Source organism: Bos javanicus, chromosome 18 (genome assembly GCF_032452875.1).
Source record: "Bos javanicus breed banteng chromosome 18, ARS-OSU_banteng_1.0, whole genome shotgun sequence".
Lineage (NCBI taxonomy): Eukaryota > Metazoa > Chordata > Mammalia > Artiodactyla > Bovidae > Bos > Bos javanicus.
In genome coordinates, this window is record NC_083885.1 from 26,289,959 (window position 1) to 26,310,770 (window position 20,812).

Genomic DNA, 20,812 nt, shown 5'->3' on the forward strand with positions numbered 1-20,812 from the left:
ATCACAGGGGTAAAGCATTGCCAGTCATTGAGGCTTGCTCTAACCCCATATTTGTTGTTTCAACTCTTTGCGACCCCATGGGCTGCAGCACGCCAAGCTTCCCTGTCCTTTACTATCTCCTGGAGTTTGCTCAAACTCATGTTCATTGAGTCAGTGATGCCATCCAACCATCTCATCCTCTGTCACCCCCTTCTCCTCCTGCTCTCAATCTTTCTCAGCATCAGGGTCTTTTCCGATGATTCAGCTCTTCGTATCAGGTGGCCAAATTATTGGAGCTTCAGCATCAGTCCTTCCAATGAATATTCAGGGTTGGATTCCTCTAGGAATGGCAGACTTGATCTCCCTGAGTCCAAGAGGCTCTCAGGAAGGCTCTTCTTAATTGTCTCATTCTCTGGTTAAGTTAAAGATCTAACTGATCTACTTTTTGCTTGTTGCTACTTCTATGGAACTATCAGATTGATCTTAACCACTCTCCCCAAAGACCTCCACTGTTTCCTACAAAGTCCTTAGGCATGATCCCCCCACACTGTTCCAAGTAAAGTTCATTTCTTAGGCCACATTCCGGAGCTCTTTGTTTTACAGCCTCTCCCCTGCACCACTGCCCTGGAGCTGGGCATGGGAACAGTGGCCTGCCTTTCCTGTAGTTTCACCCTGCTCTTCAAGCGGGGTGCTGGGTGAGATTGCAGTCCCTGCTCTTCTGAACATACCCCTCATAGCTAGTACTTAATGCTTTAGTTCTTACTTCATTATATTCATCTCCGGTATTCTCTAATCATCATCCTCACAAGAGTGTCCACTGATGGTTCTGAATACATTTTTAGGTCTCCCCACAGTCATGTGTCATGCTAAACAGTTAGTAGGTATGCACTGTACGCTTCCCGACAAATTTTTACTGCATTCTGAAAACAAGTTAATAAAAAATTAATTTTATTAGGTTGCCTTAAACTGAATTAAAATAGCACTTCTCAAACCAGAAGACAATCAATAACTGGGGATCTTGTTACAAGCAGATTCCGATTGGATAGATGGCCTGAGACTCTGCATTTTCACCCAGTTCCCAGGTGATGCCAGTGTCAGATGATGGTGATTCTTTTGTGAAGCAAGGAATCAAAATAACATACTTGGTTAGGAAGAGTCAACATCATAAGAATGTTAGTTCTATTTAAGTTGATCTGTGAAATAACAGTATTCCAATTAAAATAATAAAAGTTTTTGAAAGGTTTAAATAAACTGACTCAAAAATTCTTTTGGAAAAATAAGAAAATTAAAATCCTTAATAAGGAGAAGACTAGCCTTACCAGATACTGAGACATGTCATGAGGTTACAGTATTTAAAACAGGACCATAAAAAAAAAAAAAAGACCATGAATAGACTAGAAGATCAAAGAAAAAATATAAGCCAATTGATACAAGTATACATTAATATTGATGCATTTAGTTTATGATAAAAGTGACATTGTAATAAAAGACAACAGATTATTCAGTTAGTAACATTTAACTTGGAACTTATATGTAATGGTGAAATTAATCCAGTCATATCATAAATTTAAATGTAAATAATAAAGCCATTAAAGTCCTAAATTTATATAGTGGGAACATTTTTATTATGATCTTGGAATGGGGAAGACATTTAAAATGCAAAGCCCATAAGCCATGAAATCAATAAAGTCAACTATATAAAAATAAAAATTTTTCTGCATGATAAAAACCATCATAAGTAAGGCCAAAAGATAAGTAACTGGGAAAATGTTGTATCTAACATCACAAGGAGCTAATTTTCTTAAAACATAAATGCATTTTAGAAATTAATAGGAAAAATCTAACAAAAAATAGGAAAAATAGGCCAAAGACTTAAACAGTTTACAAAAAAGCTAAAAAATCTCAAACATATTAAAAATGTTCCTCTTCATCCATAAGGGTCAGAAAAAGTAAAACTATAATGAGGTACCATTTTTCCTCCATTAAACTAACAAAGATGAAATAGTAAGATTGTGTTGAGACAACAGGGAAAACAGGCAGTCTCAAACACTGCTGCAGAAGTATATTGGCTTGATCATTGTAACAGAAGGCAAGTTAGCACCATAAATTGTGTACACTCACATGCTTAGGACAGAGTTTCTCAACCTAGACACTACCGACATTTTGGGTCAGATACTTCTTTGTTGTGGGGTCTGTCCTGGGCATGGTAGGGTATTCAGTAGCATCCCTGACCTCAGCCTACTAGATGCCAGTAGCACTCCCCTGACTATGACAAGCAAAAGTGTCACCAGGCATCGCCAAATGTCTTCTGCGGGCAAATAGCTTCTGGTTGAGAACCACTGCCTTAGAATAAGCAATTTCACTTTCAGTAGCTTATCCTACTGATATATTTGCATTTTTACAAAATGATGTATACCCTGAAGATTTGTAATCACAGCACTGTTTGTTGTAACAAGAGATGGAGAAGCTAAGTGACTGTGGGTGGGGACTTGTTAAATTATGGTGCATCCATACAATGGAAAATTATGCAGCTGTTTAAAAAGTAAATTCTTTATGTGCTGATACAGAAGATTCTTCAAGATTTGTTGAGGGGGAGAAAAAAGTTGGATAAATAAAAGTGAATAGAGATCCCCATAAAGCAGCCTGTCGGGAGCGGTGCACTCTGGAGTGGGTGCTCCTAAATATCACTTGTTTAATCAAAGAAGAAAACCTTCCTTTGCTTTTGAAGTGAATGCATTCTCATTCTATTGGCTCCAACAACCCCAGGCAGGAGGACCCTTGTTGGGGCCCCACTCGAAAAGCTCAGCAAAGGTGTCTAGGATAAGGAGCTCTCAGAACTGGAAGATCCAGTCCTCTTTCTTCCTGTCCTACAAAACCACCACTAAGGTTTGGGATTTTGGAATGGGTGATGGTGACTTCATGGCTTCTTCAGCTTCTCAAGTGTGACGGTGCCAGAGATTATCTTGTACAGAGATTGTACCTCCCAGCTTCCCTACTGGGAGAGAAACAAGTGTGGAAATGAGCAGCAGAAGTGCCTCTTCTACGATCTAGAAGAGATCTAAGCTGATGCTTCTGGAGAAATCTCTTAGAGATAAAAGCTGGCAGAGTTGAGACTGTATACCCAGCTGGAGACCAGCTTCATGCTAGATGAACTTCTTCACCTCAGAGTGTCTCCCCTGGAATGTTGCTGTTCATGGGGAGCAGATTTGAATCTATTTACCAACTACCTGGAGATTTGCTTGAGAAGCTTCTGAGTCTCAGTTTTAAGGTGGAGGAGAAAAGAAAAGGAGTAATCTTTAAGAAAGACTAATCAACAAGCACTAGTATATTATTGCTGGTCTGTGCTTAGTCATTCAGTTGTGTCTGACTCTTTGCAATGCCATGGACTGTAGCCCGCCAGGCTCCTCTGTCCATGTGATTCTCCAGGCAAGAATACTAGAGTGGGTTGCCATGCCTTCCTCCAGGGGATTTTTCCATCCCAGGGGTCGAACCCAGGTCTCCCCCATTGCAGGCGGATTCTTTACTGTCTGAGCCATCAGGCAAGCCTAAGGATACTGGAGTGGGTAGCCTATCCCTTCTCCTGGAGAACTTCCTGACACAAGAATCAAACCAGGATCTTCTGCGTTGCAGGTGGGTTCTTTTACCAGTTGAGCTACTGGGGAAGCCCAGTATATTATTGAGGCCAATAAAGACCTGCTTGGTCCCTAGGGCAGGTGAAACAATGCCATCCACTGGCCGGTTCCCCACACCGCAAAATGTCTCCAGGGGGTGCATTTGCTGAGTTTATTATTTCAAAGTATCCCAGTGATCCCAGATTTAGTATGAGGCTCCCCAAGAGATGCCAATTCCTTTTAGGAGAATTTTGTATGTTCTAATTTTGTTTTCCCCCAGATTTCTACTTATTGTACTAAAACCAAATTAATTCCAAAAAGGGAAGGGGTCCTTTGGCTCTTGCCTTACTCATGCAGCATACATTTTCGTTATTCCTTCCTCTTTCTGGTCCTCATCGGTGTGCAGACATGTTTATATTGCTGAAGGTGTATTGAATTGATACAACTTTGTATGATCATTATTCTTAAAATTCACTGAGGGCAGAAAGTGAAGAGGAACTAAAAAGCCTCTTGATGAAAGTGAAAGAGCAGAGTGAAAAAGTTGGCTTAAAGCTCAACATTCAGAAAACTAAAATCATGGCATCTGGTCCCATCACTTCATGGCAAATAGACAGGGAAACAATGGAAACAGTGACAGACTTTTTTTGGGGGTTGGGGCACTTAAAAATCACTGCAGATGGTGATTGCAGCCATGAAATTAAAAGATGCTTGCTCCTTGGAAGAAAAGCTATGACCAACATAGACAGCATATTAAAAAGCAGAGACATTACTTTGCCGATAAAAGTCCATTTAGTCAAGGGTATGGTTTTTCCAGTGGTCATGTATGGATGTGAGAGTTAGCCTGTAAAGAAAGCTGAGCGCAGAAGAATTGATGCTTTTGAACTGTGGTGTTGGAGAAGGCTCTTAAGAGTCCTTTGGACTGCAAGGAGATCCAACCAGTCCATCCTAAAGGATATTAGTCCTGAGTGTTCAATGGAAGGACTGATGTTGAAGCTGAAACTCCAATACTTTGGCCACCTAATGTGAAGAACTGACTCAGTGGAAAAGACCCTGATGCTGGGAAAGATTGAAGGTGGGAGAAGGGGATGACAGAGGATGAGATGGTTGGATGGCATCACTGACTCAATGGACATGAGTTTGAGGGAGCTCTGGGAGTTGATGATGGACGGGGAAGCCTGGTGTACTGCAGTCCATGGGGCTGCAAAGATTCGGACACGACTGAGCGACTGAACTGAACTGAGAGATTTCTTGAAGGATACAGGAAACCTAAAAGCAGTATATGCTTCTTGGAAGGGGACCTGTGTGGCTGGGGACAAGGGGTAGGATGGGAGCTTGTCATTGTGTACATTTTTTTTTTTTAGTGATCAGTTCATTTCTCTTTTCAAATCATATTTTCTGAATATATTTTATATGCTGGTGAATGACCCCAGGAATAGAGAATCTATTAGGTAAAATTCCACTGGGTAGCAGCAATTATTATTTTTTTTAATTTTATTTTTTAACTTCACAATATTGTATTTTTATACCATTTGGATTGAATGTGTTGCCTATTCAAAACAAGTGTTAAAAGGACAATGCTAATTCAAAATCCACTCAAGAAAAGGACTAGTTAATTTTACTATATAATAATTAAAAAAAATAAAATTTAAAAAGACAGATTCCTCAAAAAAACTGAATGACCATATGATCCAGCAAGTTGTCTTCGAGGTATGTACCCCAAATAATTTGGAAGCAGGAACTTGAACAACAGGTATTTGTACACCCAGGTTTGTAGTAGCATTATTTACAATAGCCGAAACATAGAAGCAATTCAAGTGTCCATTGACAGATGGATAAATAACCAAAATGAGCTGTACATATATGTAACAGAATTTTACTCATCCTTAGAAAGGAAAAAATTTTGACATGCTACAAAATGGATGAACTCTGAAGACATTTACGCTAAGTGAAATTAGACAGTCATGCAGGAGCAACTATTGTATGATTCCACTTATATCTAGAGTAGTCAGATTCATAGAGAATGGGGGAAGGAATCCCCTAGCAGTCCAAGGAACTAAGCTCACTTAAGCCTCACAGTGAGACCAAAAAACAATTTTTTTTTTAATTCATAGAGACGTAAAATAGAATGGTAGTTGTCAGGGCCTGTTGGGGAAGGGTATGGGAAGTTAAGTGTTTAATAGATACCGAGATTCAGTTGGGGAAAATGAAAAACTTCTGCAGACAGATTGTGATGAAGGCTGCAAAACAATTCGAATATACTGAATGCCACAGAGCTGTACATTTAAAAATGGTTAAAACGGGCAATAGTATGTTATGTATATTTTGCAAAAAAAAAAAAGCCTCTAAGCAATCAAAAGTAAAGCACATTCCTTAATAAAAGAAGGAAAGGAAGAAGGAAAAAAGGAAGGGAGGAAGAAAGACTGTGTAGACTGCACTTAGTGTTTCTGAACTGGACAAACATGTCAGGATCTGTAAAGAGTCAGAATCTTGTGATTTCACCCACTCCTTTGAAAATGTAAACATGTTTAGAACGACATTGAAAGTAGGGGGAGTTGCCAGGGCCAGTAAGTCCCAGGAGGCTGGAACTGCCAAGGGAGCCCCACAGTCTAATTGGTCCCTTCCCCCACCCAGGACCGGGCCAAGGCCCTGGCTCTGAACAAGCAGCTCCGGAAGCAGCTGTCTGAGTTCCGAGCTCCACAGGTGATGATATACATCCGGGAGAAGATCCGCAACGGGGACCTGGAGAAGACCATCAGGATGTGGGAGAGGAAAGTGGAGATCGCAGAGGTGAGTCCCAAGACCCCCCAATGTCTTATGCACTGCCCCCACCCCCCATCTTTTGTTTAGGATATTGTATTCTGAGCTAAGAATGCAGGTGTTTGGAAGTGTAGTCTGTGAGAAATCTCAGTCATTGCTTCAATGCTTACACCAAATAAAAGATGGCTTTTTGAAAAATTTTTTTCCTTAAAGCTCCTTTTTCTTGTTAGAGACAGGGCCTTTTCAGGTTATCAGGAAGACACTGTAGCAATAGTGTGTTTTTAGTTGCTTATTTTCTTATTGAATTCTGGAAGCTTTTGAGTCCCTCTCCCCACCGTGGATAATTAAGTGATTGCTATTTAATACATGGATAAGCCAGGTTTTTAAAAAATGAGATAATAATGGATTTTAATATCACTCAGAACCTGATTCCATGCATTTACACAGTTGACATGGGTCTTTCCGTTGACTAAGTCCGCAGCCTTTTCATACGGTACAGTGTGCCCGGAAGCCCCCTTGCCCATTGTGAGCTGTGGAGAAGAAAAAGGAAAAGTGCAAATGAAACGCTGCCGTCTAAAAAAAAGATAAAAGGGAAGCACTGAGAGTGCCACAGGCCAGGTTGCACACACAGGACACTAGAGACATCCTTAGAGCAGCGCAAAAACCCAGTCAGGTCACTTGGGAAGCTTAGCGGTCTGGCATGTAAACACCAGGTACATTTTCCAGGGTGCTTCTTTCTCCCTTTCCCATGGTCACTTGGCAGCAGGATAATAAACTAGGGTCCAAACATAGGCCCATCATATCTGGGGCCAAGAAGTAGCAGAGAATCACAGGAGGAGCCTGCAACTTCTCACTTCACTGAACAGAAACAATGAATCTTCGGATGCCCCAAGGTGGCCGGGGCCACCGCCTGCTTGCAGACACCGCGCCCAACACAAGGTCATCCGCTCCATCACAGGGCTGGATGCGGGTACGATTGGCACATCCGTTTGTCTCAAATGACCTTCTCCCCCCCTCCCCCTTTCTCCTTTTGTAGATGTCCTTGAAAGGCTACCGCAAAGCTTGGAATAAGATGAAAACCACCAATGAGCAGTTGCAGGCGATTTCCGGCCCTGGGAAATAGCCAGAAGGAAGCTACGGCTGCCGACCAAAAAGTGATCCATTAAAGTCATTAGCTCCTGTCTAAGTCATGGGGTCCGCTCACTATTCCCTGTGCTGGCTGGGGTCCCCAACTCTCCAGCCAGGCTGCCGGTCACCTCTCAGGCCACCTCAGCCCCCTGGGGAAGTGTTTTCACAGCCTGGCCCCGGGAACCCGTGAACACTGAAAGAACCACAGGGCACTCTAATGGTTTGACACTTGTTAGCCTACGTTTAGTTCACAAGCACACACGAAAGCGACCTTCCCGCTCGCGGGAGTGGGGCTAGAGGAGAGGGAGCCGGCCCAAGTCTGAGCGCGGCCCTGTCCACGGCAGTCTAGCTGCGCGACTCTCAAAAAGAGACATCGAAACAGCATGGTGAATGCCTGGCACTCAGCGTTCTGAGCTTCCTCTTCGGTTTGGAGGGCTAGCTCCTAGACGAAGATCCCATTACCAAAGAAAACGAGCGCAAAGAAAAAATAAGGTAATTTCTTGGGGCTGATGTAACCTGTTCTGGCCTGAAGAGGGCGCAGACGCCATGAACTCCCCACCGTAGTAGTCATAGTACGTGGGCTGGATGGCCATCTCAGACCTGCCTGGCTCCCTCCGCCCCTTTTCCCGGAAGTCTAGACTCATTTGAGTGCCATTGTCTGGCAGTGAACGCGTGGAATGCACGGTGGACCTTTCTTGTCCTTGGAAGGATAGTCGGGGCCACACAAGCTGGCTCAGCCCAGCCTGTTTTCTCTGTGTCACGAGATCACGTGATGAGTAGCTGGGTAAAGGACTGGGGTTCTCCCAGTGATGGAAGGAAGACAGGGGAGAGCTGGTCTTCCTGGTTTTAGACGTGATCCAATCGCTGTAGTCTTCCACCCTGATGTACAGGAACAGGCCAGGGCATTTCTCCCCTCCTTGGGACAGGATTCCTCTCAGCACCCACAGACTCATTTCCTTCAGCTGGCACATCATTGGGTTTCCCGGGTCCCCCTGTGATAAAGGATAGAAGGCTTCAGGTCTTAGGGAAAAAACTCGTTCTCTCTCTCTCTTTTTATAAAGTATGTCCTAGTGCTATTTACTCTCTGTTCTAGAAAAGTTTTGCACTATTCTGGCCTGTTCTTGCTGGTTCTCACTAGAAATGAGGTAAATTATAAGATACTGTTTCTAATCTAGGCCACTGTCCCCACAAATTCCAACAAGATGACTTTTCCTTTTATCATACAAATTATTTCAAGGCTCCTGCAGTTTGCCTGTAGATTCCTAGTTCCCACTTCATTTTCTTGCCCCTTTCTAGGACTTTGAATAAACCCTCCCTCTCTTCTGGTTTTTCACTCCTCAAATGTTATTTTGTTCCTTTCTGGCCTGGAATGGGCCCATTTTCCCCTTTCTCTTCTCTGTTTTGTTTCAATTTAAGCTGCTCACACCCACCCACAGCCCAGCTAGGGTCAGAGTCAGACTAGTGGGGGAGCATATGCCACCAGGCTGGACTCACAGATTTATCAGCCTGGCAGCTGTCAATGAGGCACCCTGCCCCCGCCATCCCCATCCAAGACTCTAGAGAGCTGTCCTCCTGGCCTCGGGAGCCCTGGCCTCGGGAGCCATACAGACCTGATCTCCCTTCAGGTGAGTGGGCAGGAGCCTGACACACCTGGCTGGAGATGTAGCCCTGGTAGGTTACCTAATTCTCTGAGCTAAACTGGGGACTCAGTTCACCTCTGTAACACCAGCAGAGGTCCTAGCACAGTGCCTGACCTACAGAATGCACTCAGTAAACAATTAGCTGCTATTACCCTAGTGTCGAGAAAAGGCCATCGTTTTTACAAGAAAAACTGAGAAATGTAGAAAAAGAAACAAGGCAGCAACTAGGAATAATTTATCTTAACTGTCCTCTCCCGCCCCCATTCCCCAGGCCTCCTCTTAAAGGAATACCTGCTCCCCAGCCCCAGCCCGTGGTCCATCTTGGTCCAGGCAGGGGTGGGTTTATCATTGAAGGCTGGACGATTACACTTCAGTCTCACTATTTGGACTGAGGCATGGGGGAGGGGGCTTACAGTTGACAATGGCAAACAGTCTGAACAGATTCAACCATGAGAATCAGAGAGGCGCAAAAGTGGTCACGTCAGTCCCTGCCGGTCGGGTGTCTATACACTTGTAGCCTCTTTCACTGAACCCTCCTTTTCCTGAGGAAGCCATGCCAGAACAGAAATGAACAGGAGAAGACAAGAGCCACTCCGCAAGCAGGGCCAGGGGAGGTGCGCTCGGCAAGGCTGCCATAATTCCCTGGTTGTCTCACGGCCACACACGTGTGAGGATAACATTCTGGATTTCGTTCTGTGCCTCTCATCAGATGGAAGGGGGTGCTTGAGTGTGGAACTCTTAATTTTTCAGCGTTTCACACTCTACTGTTTTCATCCCTTGCTGCCAAACAGCAGAAGGTAGAAACTTCATCCCAGAGCTCTGGCCAGTCCTCCCGGGACTGGTGAACAGGCTTTTTCGTCTGCACCCTGTTGTGTCTGCCTGGGGCACAGAGGGTTTCTGGCCAAGCATGGAGTAATCTCCACTGTGTTCACCAGACCCACTTCCAGTTTGTTTTAACTGTGCTTTTACAGCTTGAGGAAGAAAAGGAATGCAATTCAGGACAAATAGTTTGACAAATGATTGTGTGGTTGCCATCCCTGGCTCTTGGGTGGTTTTGCAAGCTGCTGTTCCAATCAGGTGTAGAGTACGCTGCTTTTTCTCTTCTCCATAACCTGTAAGGCTGAGACCTCTGCAGCTCAAGCAACGGACACAAAAAGTACCAGCTGCTCCTCTGGAGCAGTCTCACCTCATCTCCTGGGGGAGCGACCCTTTCATTGGGCGATCCTCAGCCTCAACATTCAGCAAAAGCCCTAACAGTTTGGGAAGAAGGAGGGGTGGATTCAGAGTGATTCTGCTTTTGTTGGATCTCTGGGGACTCATTAAAGCAGACACTGAAGAGTGAAAGTGAAAGTCGCTCAATCGTGTCCGACTCTTTGTACTCCATGGACTGTACAGTCTGTGGAGTTCTCCAGGCGGGAATACTGGAGTGGGTAGCCTTTCCCTTCTCCAGCAGATCTTCCCAACCCAGGAATTGAAGCGGGGTCTCCTGCATTGCAGGTGGATTCTTTACCAACAGAGCTATCTGGGAAGCCCAGAGCAGACACTGAACCTGGGTGAATTATTCTACATGTGAGAAGTGTGGCTTTGAGGACCCCTGGACAGTAGAACACAATTGCTGGGACTCTAGCTAGACAAAGCACTGTTTTTTTTTTAATGGTCCGAGACAGTTTTTAAGCATAATCTAAAAAGCAAAGAACTGTCTACAGGTGTGCTGCGGTTAAAAAGCAATCTAAATTTTGTGAGTGGTTTAAAGAAACGATCATTTAGACTGTAAGCAGTTTGTGTGTGCTGTGTACTGAGTCGTTTCAGTTGTGTCTGACTCTTTGCAACCCCATGGACTGTAGCCCGCCAGGTTTCTCTGTCCGTGGGGATTCTCCAGGCAAGAATACTGGAGTGGGTTGCCATATCCTCCCTCTAGGGTATCCTCTCGACCCAGGGATCAAACTGGAGTTTCCTGCATTACAGCGGATTCTTTACCACTGAACCACTGGGGAAGCCTGTAAGGAGTTTACCATATTCCTATGCATCTAAGATTCTCTTAAAACTTTCCATCTTTGAAATGGAATGTGTCTTTTAATCAGTTGATTCCAGAATTTCCATTCACTCTTCTTCCAGCATTTTTTCCTTCTCAACATTACATAAAATAATAGTGTGCTCTACAGCTGGTAGCATCTGGATCTGATGAAGTGTGGCTCTAGATTGATGGAGTGGCTGATGGCAGGATTTTGTTAAGTAGCTACATCTTCTTCTGTATTTTAACACGTTCTCTAAGAAGTTGCTACAATCGCGCATCTGACAGAGTTCAGTACAATGTCCGTTCAGTCGCTCAGTCGGGTCCGACTCTGTGACCCCGTGGACTACACTGCAGTACAATGAAGAACACTTGATAAATGTTAAACCAGCTTTGGCAGGGCAAACTTACTGTCTGATGAAAGGCAGTCCTTCGTGCTTTTGCAATGAAATGACTTTGAGAAAGAATTGTCCACATCTAAGTATTTTTTTTTCCCTTTCTCTTAAAAAAACTTTTCCTTAGCCCTCTGAAAAAATTTTCCCACTGGGAAATCCCGAAGACTATTTTGAGAAAAGTGGTTGATGGAGTAGAGGAGGGAAACTTTGGAAGTCTGGCAGACCTGGGTTCTCGTCTTTAATGTTTATTAACTGTGTGGCCCTGGTAAGCCACGCTTTCCCCAGGTACAGATCTGAGGGCCAAGGACAGGTGTTTGTGAATGCTGTGCATTTTCCTGAGGCAGTAGGACAGCCCACATCCAGGTAGAGGGCAGGGCTTCTTATCGGAAAAAAGAAACCCAGTGACTGATGAGCAGTAGCATCAGTCTAGGTTCCAAAGAAGCCAAATAGAGTGAGCCTGTGCTGTGAGCACACTCAACATATATCCCCATGTGTGGTTGGGACTCATTCTTTCAAACTTTAAGCTCATGAAAAAACATGTTACTTAGCCGTGCTTAGTTATGTCACACTGACAATGGTGACTGGTTAGTCCATTCAGCAGATGGCTCTTGAGCTTTTATTATTATTTTATTTTTTATTATGTATTTATTATTATTATTGGGTTATTGAGCTTATTTGCCAAGTCCTGCTCATCCTAGAGATATCTGTGAATCCCAAGTGACAGTCCCTGACCACACGCAGCCAGGGGGAGTCCCCAAGCCCCCCATCAAGTAACCTCTGCTTACTTTCAGCTTCTATTCCACTGTGTCCTTACCAAGCAGACAGCGTTAGTCTCCATCTCTAGGTGGTTGCCACATCCTGTTTTCTGCTCTATGTTTAAGGGACACGAGTCAATGTCTTTCACGGAGATTTTCCTCAGGATACTCATTGTCATGTGATTTCCTGTCTGGACCATGCAACAGAGAGCCCAAGAATTATTAACAGGAAGACATCCCCCAAGTCAACTCAACTACAACTCACATATCCAAATGGGAGTCAGTAAGAAATGTCCTAATAAACCCCCTTTTCCTCATAAATCACAACCCGTGTCTGGCTTTTTACTGAAGACTACCTTTGTGAAAGCAAAGAACCTGAGTGTGAAGCAGGCAGAGAACGTTCACCCTTTCTTTGCTTTTCCTTGTTTGCTTCCCAAGAGTCAGAGAAAACAAGGATGGCTCAGAGAAGAGGACTGCAAGCTCTGGTTCAGGGAATGATGTTCCCTCGCCCCTCAGTAACCCTGAAGTCACTTCAGGCGTTCGCTACCCGTGTATGTCCAATTTGGGTGTAAGGATAAAAGAAAAAGGACCCAATGTAAAAGTGACCTCAAAGAGGGGAAGCGCTGGGAATCTTGACCCATTCAGTGGGGGTTCCAGCCCAACTCCAGAACCTCAGGCCACCTGAATTACTGAGCTAAGCCCTGGAATGGTTCATCCTGGTCACCCCCACTGCCGGCACACACACAGCCTCCTCTAGGAGAAGGAAGCCATTAACTGCAGATGTGGGGTTCCATCCTGCCACCCAGCAGTTCATCAGGACTGGCGGCCTGTTCAGCTTTCTGCCGAGGAAGCAGATGGGCCGGACCAGGCTGTTGAACTGCATCGCCGTGTCTGTCTTCAGGAGGGCTATGTTATTTCTCATTGTCTTATTGTCGAAGTCCTCATGGATGATGATGGTGTTGATAGGATACTCTTCATGAGCAATCAGTTTTGCATCCATCTTAGCTATACCAATTATAGCCACAGCGTCCTTCCTGGAGAGAGAGAACAAGCAGGTCTTGAGAAGCTGAGGCACCGAGGAAGCTTCACACTTCCCTGTTTTCATGTTTATTGATTTTTTGGCTCCATCCAACTCATCTTCCTAGGGCTGCTTTTTACTCACCTTTTTGAACCATGTCCCCAGGAAATTTTTTTTTTCGTTTTATTGAAGTGTAGTTGATTTACAATGTTGTTTTAGTTTCTGGTATACAGAAAAGTAATTCAGTTTATATATATATATATAATATTTTATATATTATATACATGAAATATATTTCATAGGCTATATATGAAATACATGAAGCACTCATATATGAAATATATTTCATACATATAAAATGTATTCCATATATACAATATATTACAATAATATATTTTATTTTTAATATTCTTTTCCATTATGACTTATCACAAGATATTGAATATAGTTCCCTATGCTATACAGTAAGACCTTGTCATTTATCAATTTTATAGTGGTTTGTCAGGAAATCATTTCTGAACCCTTACACTTGTGCCATCATTCTTTGAAGATTCTTCTATCTTACAAGCATATAGCCTACCACCTGAAGATAATCTGGTATGTTATGGCTGATTATCTTTCTTCTATGCTTATTTATTTATGGGTCTAAAATTAAAATGAAAGAAAAACTTTTAAAGCCATAGGTTGGAGTAATAATGTAAACCCTGGCAATAATCAAATGGTGTAACAAAAATTGAAAAGAAAGCAGAGGTGGGTTGTATACACCAATTTTCTCATCTTTCATGGGAGTCTAAACGGTTATTTATTTACAGCTAATATATGAAATAACAAGTGTGCAGACATGAAAGTACGTAAATAACCTATTAACACTGAGTGGTCATGAGGAGAGAAGGGAAGAGTGAAAAGATAGGAATTCTGGCATCAGCCATGGGAGAGTCTTGAGAGGATGATCCAGAGAGAAACAGAAGACTTGGGTATTTTCCATGAAATTAGAGCTCTAAGATGAACACATTTGTAAGAAAACAAATTCAAGCTTTCCAAATCTGTTAGAAGAGACCTATGAAACAAAGCCATATAATGAAAAGGAAAACAGAAAGCAAGAAAAACAGAAGCAGGAGTTTTATTCTGAATATCAAAGCAGAAGAGCATGCAACAAGATAAAGAAAGGTGGTGATAAGGAATTCAATCTACAATGAAGAATGTATTGCAACAAGTGACACAATGTTCATGAATTAAATTCCAAGAAATAGAAGGAGAAAAAGCCAGGAGTTTGTAATTTGCCTTGGTCAGCCCAGGAAAGATCAAGTAGACTCCATGCCCCAATTTTATATATTAAATTATATTCCAAGGACAGAGGGGAACTTTTTAATTTACTTACGGAAAATAGTCACATGGACCTTGTAGTAGACCACAAAGACAACGTGAACGAATTCCTTAATAGCTCACCTGCCATCTAACTCAGAATTAAATCGTGTTGGAAAACAAAGCAAAGTGTCCTAGCGCCTGGATATTTTTTAATGGTCTTTGATAAAACACAGAGTCAAAAAGGAGATCAATCAAACCAGCAGATCAGATAGAAAATAGCAGTAATGAAAACACTACATAGAAAACAACCTCTCTGGAGGGCAATATATATAGCACATATAGTGTTTTTTTAAAAATCTGGTTTAAAAGAATGTCCATTTACCGTAAACCATTTGGAGAATACAGAGAAGTTCAAAGACAAAAACAGGAATCATGGGTGCTCTGAGCATCCAGAGATGGGCACTCTCCAAGTGTTTGTGTATTTCCTTCAAGCCTTTTCTCTCTGCGTGTATATTCATGGCAGTCTCATGGTTAAGGTCTGAGGTTTAAGTGTTTTAAACTTATCCTATCAATTCCCTTAAGAAGACTCCTTGTTAGGACTCTTATCAGTTCTCTTAACAAGATAAGCAGTAAGGACCTCCAGTGTCAAGAGTCAGCGCCTTTGTGACTGTAGTACAGAAAGCGGGAGCCAATATCCTTCCTACAGAGGATGGCGAGCACATCCTTTCACTCCACAGAGGTGCAGCTGTTAGTCCTTACCGCAGAGAAGACACAGACTGCGCCGACCCTGGCAGCTGGTGATTTTAGGACCCCCAAGCTCAGGGCAAGCCCCGAGCTGGTAAAAAAAAGCCGTGTTGCCCTGACACCAGGAACCCACCTTCCAGTCTTCCCCAAGCTGAGCAGGAAGCAGAGTCCCCCAGAGCCCACCCCGCCTCGGTGGGCTGTGTCAGCTCCAAAGCTGGGGTACTGGCCTGTTCTGAAAGGTGGACGCGATGCTGAGGATCCAGAACTCACTGAGGATGCTGCCGAAAGTCAGGTGGGTGTACTGGGAATCCTGCAGCGACACCACCCACGGGAACTCCTGCTCTTCGACCAAACCCTCCTCGGAAGTGACCGCAATGTTGCTTTTCTGGATGCCGCAACCTGGAGGGGGTGTGCAGGGGCCTGACTGCTGGGCAAGCAGCTAGAGCCTGTGGCCACCACTACCACTGCCACATCAGACCTCAGGACCCGCTCGCTCTCCTGCCGTTTCCCCCACTTTTCCTGGCTCACCATAACCATACCACCCTCATTTATTTTTGTAGGAGGTCTTCTTCCCCATCAAAGACCCTTGGTGACATCTTTGAATCTAAAAATGTTAGGCTAGCGATGATCACCCTCATTTATTACAAGCTTAGCACTTGGCAGATTTGTTGTTGTTTGTTTAGTTGCTAAGTTGGGGCCAACTCTTTGTGACCCCATGGACTGTAGCCCGCCAGGCTCCTCTATCCACAGGATTTTTCCAGGCAAAAATACTAGAGTGGGTTGCCATTTCCTTCTCCAAGGAATCTTCCTGACCCAGGGATTGAACCCACATCTCCTGCATTAGCAGGTGGATTCTTTACCACTGGGGGCTTCCAGGTGGCTCAGTGAAAAAGAATTCCCTTCCCTTCCCACCAGGGAAGTCCCACTGAGCTTATCCTAAGCTGTTTATCTGAAATCTTTCATATATATCAGCAGTTCTTAAAGTGTCCTCTGGGATCTTTGGGAGTCCTCAAGACCCTTTCTGGGGTCTGCCAGGTTAAAACTATTATCTGGACACCATGTCCCAAGTCCAGTTTGCCCCTGTGCGTTGGGACTTGGGGAGAGCCACTCACCTCTCTGGGCTTCAGTTTCCTTTTATGAGAGGTAAGGTAACACACCTCTCACAAGAGGAGAGGTGTGTCCCCATGACTGATAATGCCTAGCTCAATGGATGATGGCATTACCTACCCCCACTGCTCTGGTAGCCTCTATGTGAGTACCCAGCGTGTATTTCTAAGTTGGTGGTCCTGGGCCCTGCGAGTCACCTACTGGGTAGCACTGGCTGATAAGGTCAGGACATTGGTGGCTTCTTTTTCATCCATTCATCTACCTGTACACACAGCCCTGCAGAGTTAGGGGCTGGGCTAACGGGACAGATTTCAGGGTTCTGTCCCCAGCCCAGGGGAGGTCCCAATGCATGGGGGAGACAGACACGCTGAAGAGTGATGTACAGAGAGACCTGTGACACAAGAGACTGTCCCCAGAGTACACAGAAGAGGGGACATGGATTTTGCCCAGAACATGAAGTCTGGGAGGGCTTCCCCCAGGAGGTGACCTTTGAGGTGACCACCAATGCCAGAGCGTTTCCAAACCGCGATGCTGGAGTTGACTGAATATTCAGTACAGTCATCAAAGGACCACTCCATGCCAGGGCACCATGTGATCAGATTCACATCTCTGTGAACTGACACTTGGAGACTTTGCTGGAACAGTGACAGAGCTGGTTGTCAGCAGGATGATGGCTGCAAGGCCATCAGGTGCTTCAGGGTCACCAGAGAAAGGAATTCTGGTTTGTTTGTTTTTCCACAGAATATTGGCCATCTGTGGTGAGCAAGGCATAAACAACCCTTCCTCATGCAGCAAGAATCTATACGTGTGCGATGACTTTTATCTTTTCAAAGTTCTAATTGGCTGATTCATTCATTCATGACCTTATACGATCCTTGAAAGGCCAGGATATAATGAGGAAATCTGTCCCAGAGATGAAATGTTGGCCCCAGGTCACTTGCCTGAGGCTTTTTAAGAGGGGCGGAGAGGCCCTTTCTGTCTTTTGCCTCCTTGGCCTGCAAGGAGCTGGAGGAGGCCAGGAAGGAGGTTGGTCTGCTTGGTGTGTGTGTACGTGTGCGCGGGGAGCTCCTTCATGTCTCCTATTTAACTCCAGAAAGACAGGAGAGAGCCAGCTGGGGTGGCAGGAGCTGGCACAGAGACTGCTTTCATCAGGTGCCCTACCATCTACCCTGTTCCAGGCTGGAATCTATAACCTGGGGATCAGGGAGGTGACTGCAGCTGCCACTTCTGCCGACTGAGGCCAGGCAGCCTCTAAGGCACCTCCCTGCCCCTGAGCCCAGCCCTGCAGCTGGGGATCAGTTTAGAGGTAATGTTAAAAGTTTAAGGATAAAGGCCTTCATCCGAAGCTGAAACAGAAACACTTGGAAGGCCTGGTTCCCAAGTGCATAAGACATATCTTGCCCTCCCTTTACTCGCCCCACCCCGACTCCGGCTCAGGAAGGATGGAGCCTGGAGGATATATCCTGGGGAGGGCAGAGGCAGGGGTGGTGAGTGGGGAGCCAGGAGCTCATGTCAATCCCCTCTGCCCCCATCAGGGGGCCCTCTCTGTAGCCTAAGCTTTATTTTCCTAACCAGACTCTCACCAAGGACTAGTCCTGACACCAGGCTGCTCAAGCCCAGTGTCCTACATCCACCCACCACGTTCCACTTCTTCCCCTGGTTTCTTCCACCAACTCATGCTGCCCAGAGCAAGGCGGCATAACTCACCCATCCCCGAGTCCCTCTCTGGACATTAAAAGGACAGTTTCCTTTTCTGGGATGACTCCCCCTGCCACGTCACACAGTCAGCTGAAGTCGTGACGGAAGAGAAAAGAGAGAAGCACACTCACTGGCAGATGCGTGGGAGACGTAGAGCAGCAGCAGGAGCGCCCTTCTCATCGCTGCCATCCCCAGAGACAGCCGCAGCAGACACCATGGGCAGCTGTGAACACAGAAGTGCTAAGTGCCTGGCCTTTCCTCTCCTCCCCAAGGTGGTGACATCCCCCACCCCGACCCCCGTATCAGAGTCCCTGTCCCTTGCCTTTCTACCCACAAAACTTCCAAGACACGGGAATCAGACCTGTCAGGTCCCTGTTCTTTGGTTCCGAGCAGTAAAGAGGCCAGGACCAGCTGCCCGGCCCCGATGTTCAGCCAGTGGCTCGTAAGATGCAAGGAGAGGAGGCAGCCACGCTGGTTGGTTTTCTGCACAACCCAGCCAGGGTCCCCAGGTTTCCCCATGGCGTCAGGTCTCAGAAAAAGGTTATTTTTTGACTCGTTGAATTCAACCCTTGCCTTAACTCTGTAGCCATAGGATGCTGCTGAAAAGCAAAAAGTGGGGATTACGTAAAAGCCCACCCTGGTTTTGCCCCTCCTATGGGCTTCCCTGGTATCTCAGATGGTAAAGAATCCACCTGCAATGCAGGAGACCTGAGTTTGATCCCTGGGTTGGGAGGATCCCCTGAAGAAGTGGAAAGGCTACCCACTCCAGTATTTCTGCCTGGAGAATTCCATGGACAGAGGAGCCTGGTGGGCTACAGACCATGGGGTCTCAAAGAGTCAGACACAACTGAGCAACTGAGCACATCAAACTCTGCTGGCTTAAGTAATGCTGGGTTTCTTTTCACTGATGACAGCTCAGACTTTTACATAGTAACCACCCCAGCATTTCGCTCAGTTCATTCACACAGTAACCCTGTGAAGTGGACACCGTCGTCATCCCCACTGTGTGTGTGTGTGTGTGTAAAGTCACTGAGTCGTGTCTGACTCTTTGCAATCCCATGGACTGTGGCCTGCCAGGTTCCTCTGTCTGTGGGATTTTTCCAGGCAAGAATACTTCAGTGGGTTGCCATTTCCTTCTCCAGGGGATCTTCCAGACCCAGGGATTGAAGCCCTCATCCCCATTCTACAGATTCAGAAACTGATACTCAGAGCCCATAGGAATCCCACTCAAGGTCAGCCGAGGCTGCCCGGTGGTGGAGCTGGAGCTCAAAGCCCAGGCGTGCTCCTCCATCCCCTGCACAGCCAGGCCTACCTTCGCCTCAGACAATGCACAAGGGCCCTAGGAACCCACGCGTGCTGTCCTCACTCACCATGTTCCACTCATGATGCCAGATGTTTCTTGCTGTCAGGATGGTTCTCAGAGTTCTTCTGTGAACTGCTCCTGCAAAAGGAGAAGTGAACTCACTCTGACCTTATTACCGCAGAGCTCAACCGAGGGATTCCTTCTAGCACCTTGGGAAGAATATTCCATTGTGGCATCACGGTTACCATGGAGCCACCAAGCAAACGTCTGGACACGAGGACACGGGAGGAGCGGGGATGAAAAGCCGGCCTGTTTCATAAACTTGGCAACGCTATTCTGGAAGCCTGCCTCTCCCCAAGTCTGGCTGAGACAACTTCCCTTTCGCCAGGTCATAGCATCCTGTCCAGTCATGGCCATGGTCTGTCTGCTTCCTCGGCATCTGCCCTGTGTCTACATGAGTCTGTCTGGAGAGAGGAAGCCCACGACTTGGGAGGGTTTGGTTTTTCCAACCCCGACAGCATTCTTACGCTCCTAGTGTGGTTTCCTGGAGGCTCAGCCCAGTTTTCTTTAGCCCCCCAGCTTGTGGGTCCATGTGGAGCTACCAGAAGTGCCCTGCCAGACCACAATTGTTAAGTGGATCTGCACTCCAGCAGCTCCAAACAGCCCAGGCTTCAGCACAGGGCCAGGACTTCAGAAAAGCGTTGACAACGTTGTGGTCAGATGTAATTCCACAGACCCAGAGGGCCGCTGGCATTGACTGGACAGATGAATGACTGATAGGTAAAGGATGGCTGGATAGAAAGCAAAGCCTGATGAGAGAGAAACCACTGCCTCCTTCCCTTCTTGGCTTCCCTAACATCCATCCTGTGTGCCTCGCCAGCCTGCATCACCTCCAACCCCAAGGAGGGAGAATGGAATGGGAAAGATTTTTGGCAGTGGGAGAAAACGGAATTGCCAATCCTTCAATATGCTCTGCATTTGCAGGTCTCAAAGAGTTTTCACAGTTTCTCATTCAGGACTCACAGTCACCCTTGCCAGGATGAAGGAATTACCCAAGCTCTCCAGATGGAAACAACTATGCCTCAAGGTGGGAAAGTCACTTCCCTAGAGCCGAACACCTGGGAAACATGGGCAGGATTCCAGCCGGATCCTTCCAACTCCAGAGTGGTCACCCAGCTCCAAGTCGGCATTTCTCAGCCTGGACACATGCCTGATAGGGGATGGAAGCGGAAACAGTGATCGGGGCTGCTCTTGAAGAATGGGGATGCTGAATTAGTACCCAAGATGTTGACTCTCTCCAGATTCCTTCTGATTTTCTGCATGAAAAGAAGCCATGTGCAAGCTGCCAGAAACACTCTGTC

General features: G+C 45.6%; 2 protein-coding genes across 9 annotated transcripts in view; one reads left to right on the plus strand and one right to left on the minus strand.

Moving 5' to 3' along the window:
- CCDC113 (coiled-coil domain containing 113) overlaps nt 1-7,533 on the plus strand; it is a 30,987-nt gene extending 23,454 nt beyond the window's left edge. For all 4 annotated transcript variants that reach the window (XM_061387366.1, XM_061387367.1, XM_061387368.1 and 1 more), the window contains exons 8-9: nt 6,222-6,377; nt 7,384-7,533. In XM_061387366.1, coding sequence (XP_061243350.1) covers nt 6,222-6,377; nt 7,384-7,470 — 243 coding nt within the window. In that variant the 3' untranslated portion in view covers nt 7,471-7,533. The remainder of the gene's footprint in view (nt 1-6,221; nt 6,378-7,383) is intronic.
- PRSS54 (serine protease 54) lies at nt 6,728-19,670 on the minus strand. Of its 5 annotated transcripts, none has more exons than XM_061387362.1 (8): nt 19,519-19,670; nt 18,510-18,744; nt 18,280-18,371; nt 15,571-15,742; nt 13,052-13,310; nt 12,336-12,467; nt 7,992-8,467; nt 6,728-6,877 (listed from the first exon to the last, which is right to left on the minus strand). In XM_061387362.1, the coding sequence occupies exons 2-8, from the start codon at nt 18,665-18,667 to the stop codon at nt 6,817-6,819; spliced, it is 1,350 nt and encodes a 449-aa protein (XP_061243346.1). In that variant the 5' UTR covers nt 18,668-18,744; nt 19,519-19,670; the 3' UTR covers nt 6,728-6,816. The 5 variants fall into 5 exon arrangements, with proteins under 5 accessions (XP_061243346.1, XP_061243345.1, XP_061243348.1 ...); XM_061387361.1 differs by having other exon boundaries at nt 18,510-18,747; XM_061387364.1 differs by having other exon boundaries at nt 8,166-8,467; nt 18,510-18,747; nt 19,519-19,669.
- Between the last annotated feature and the right edge of the window lie 1,142 nt (nt 19,671-20,812).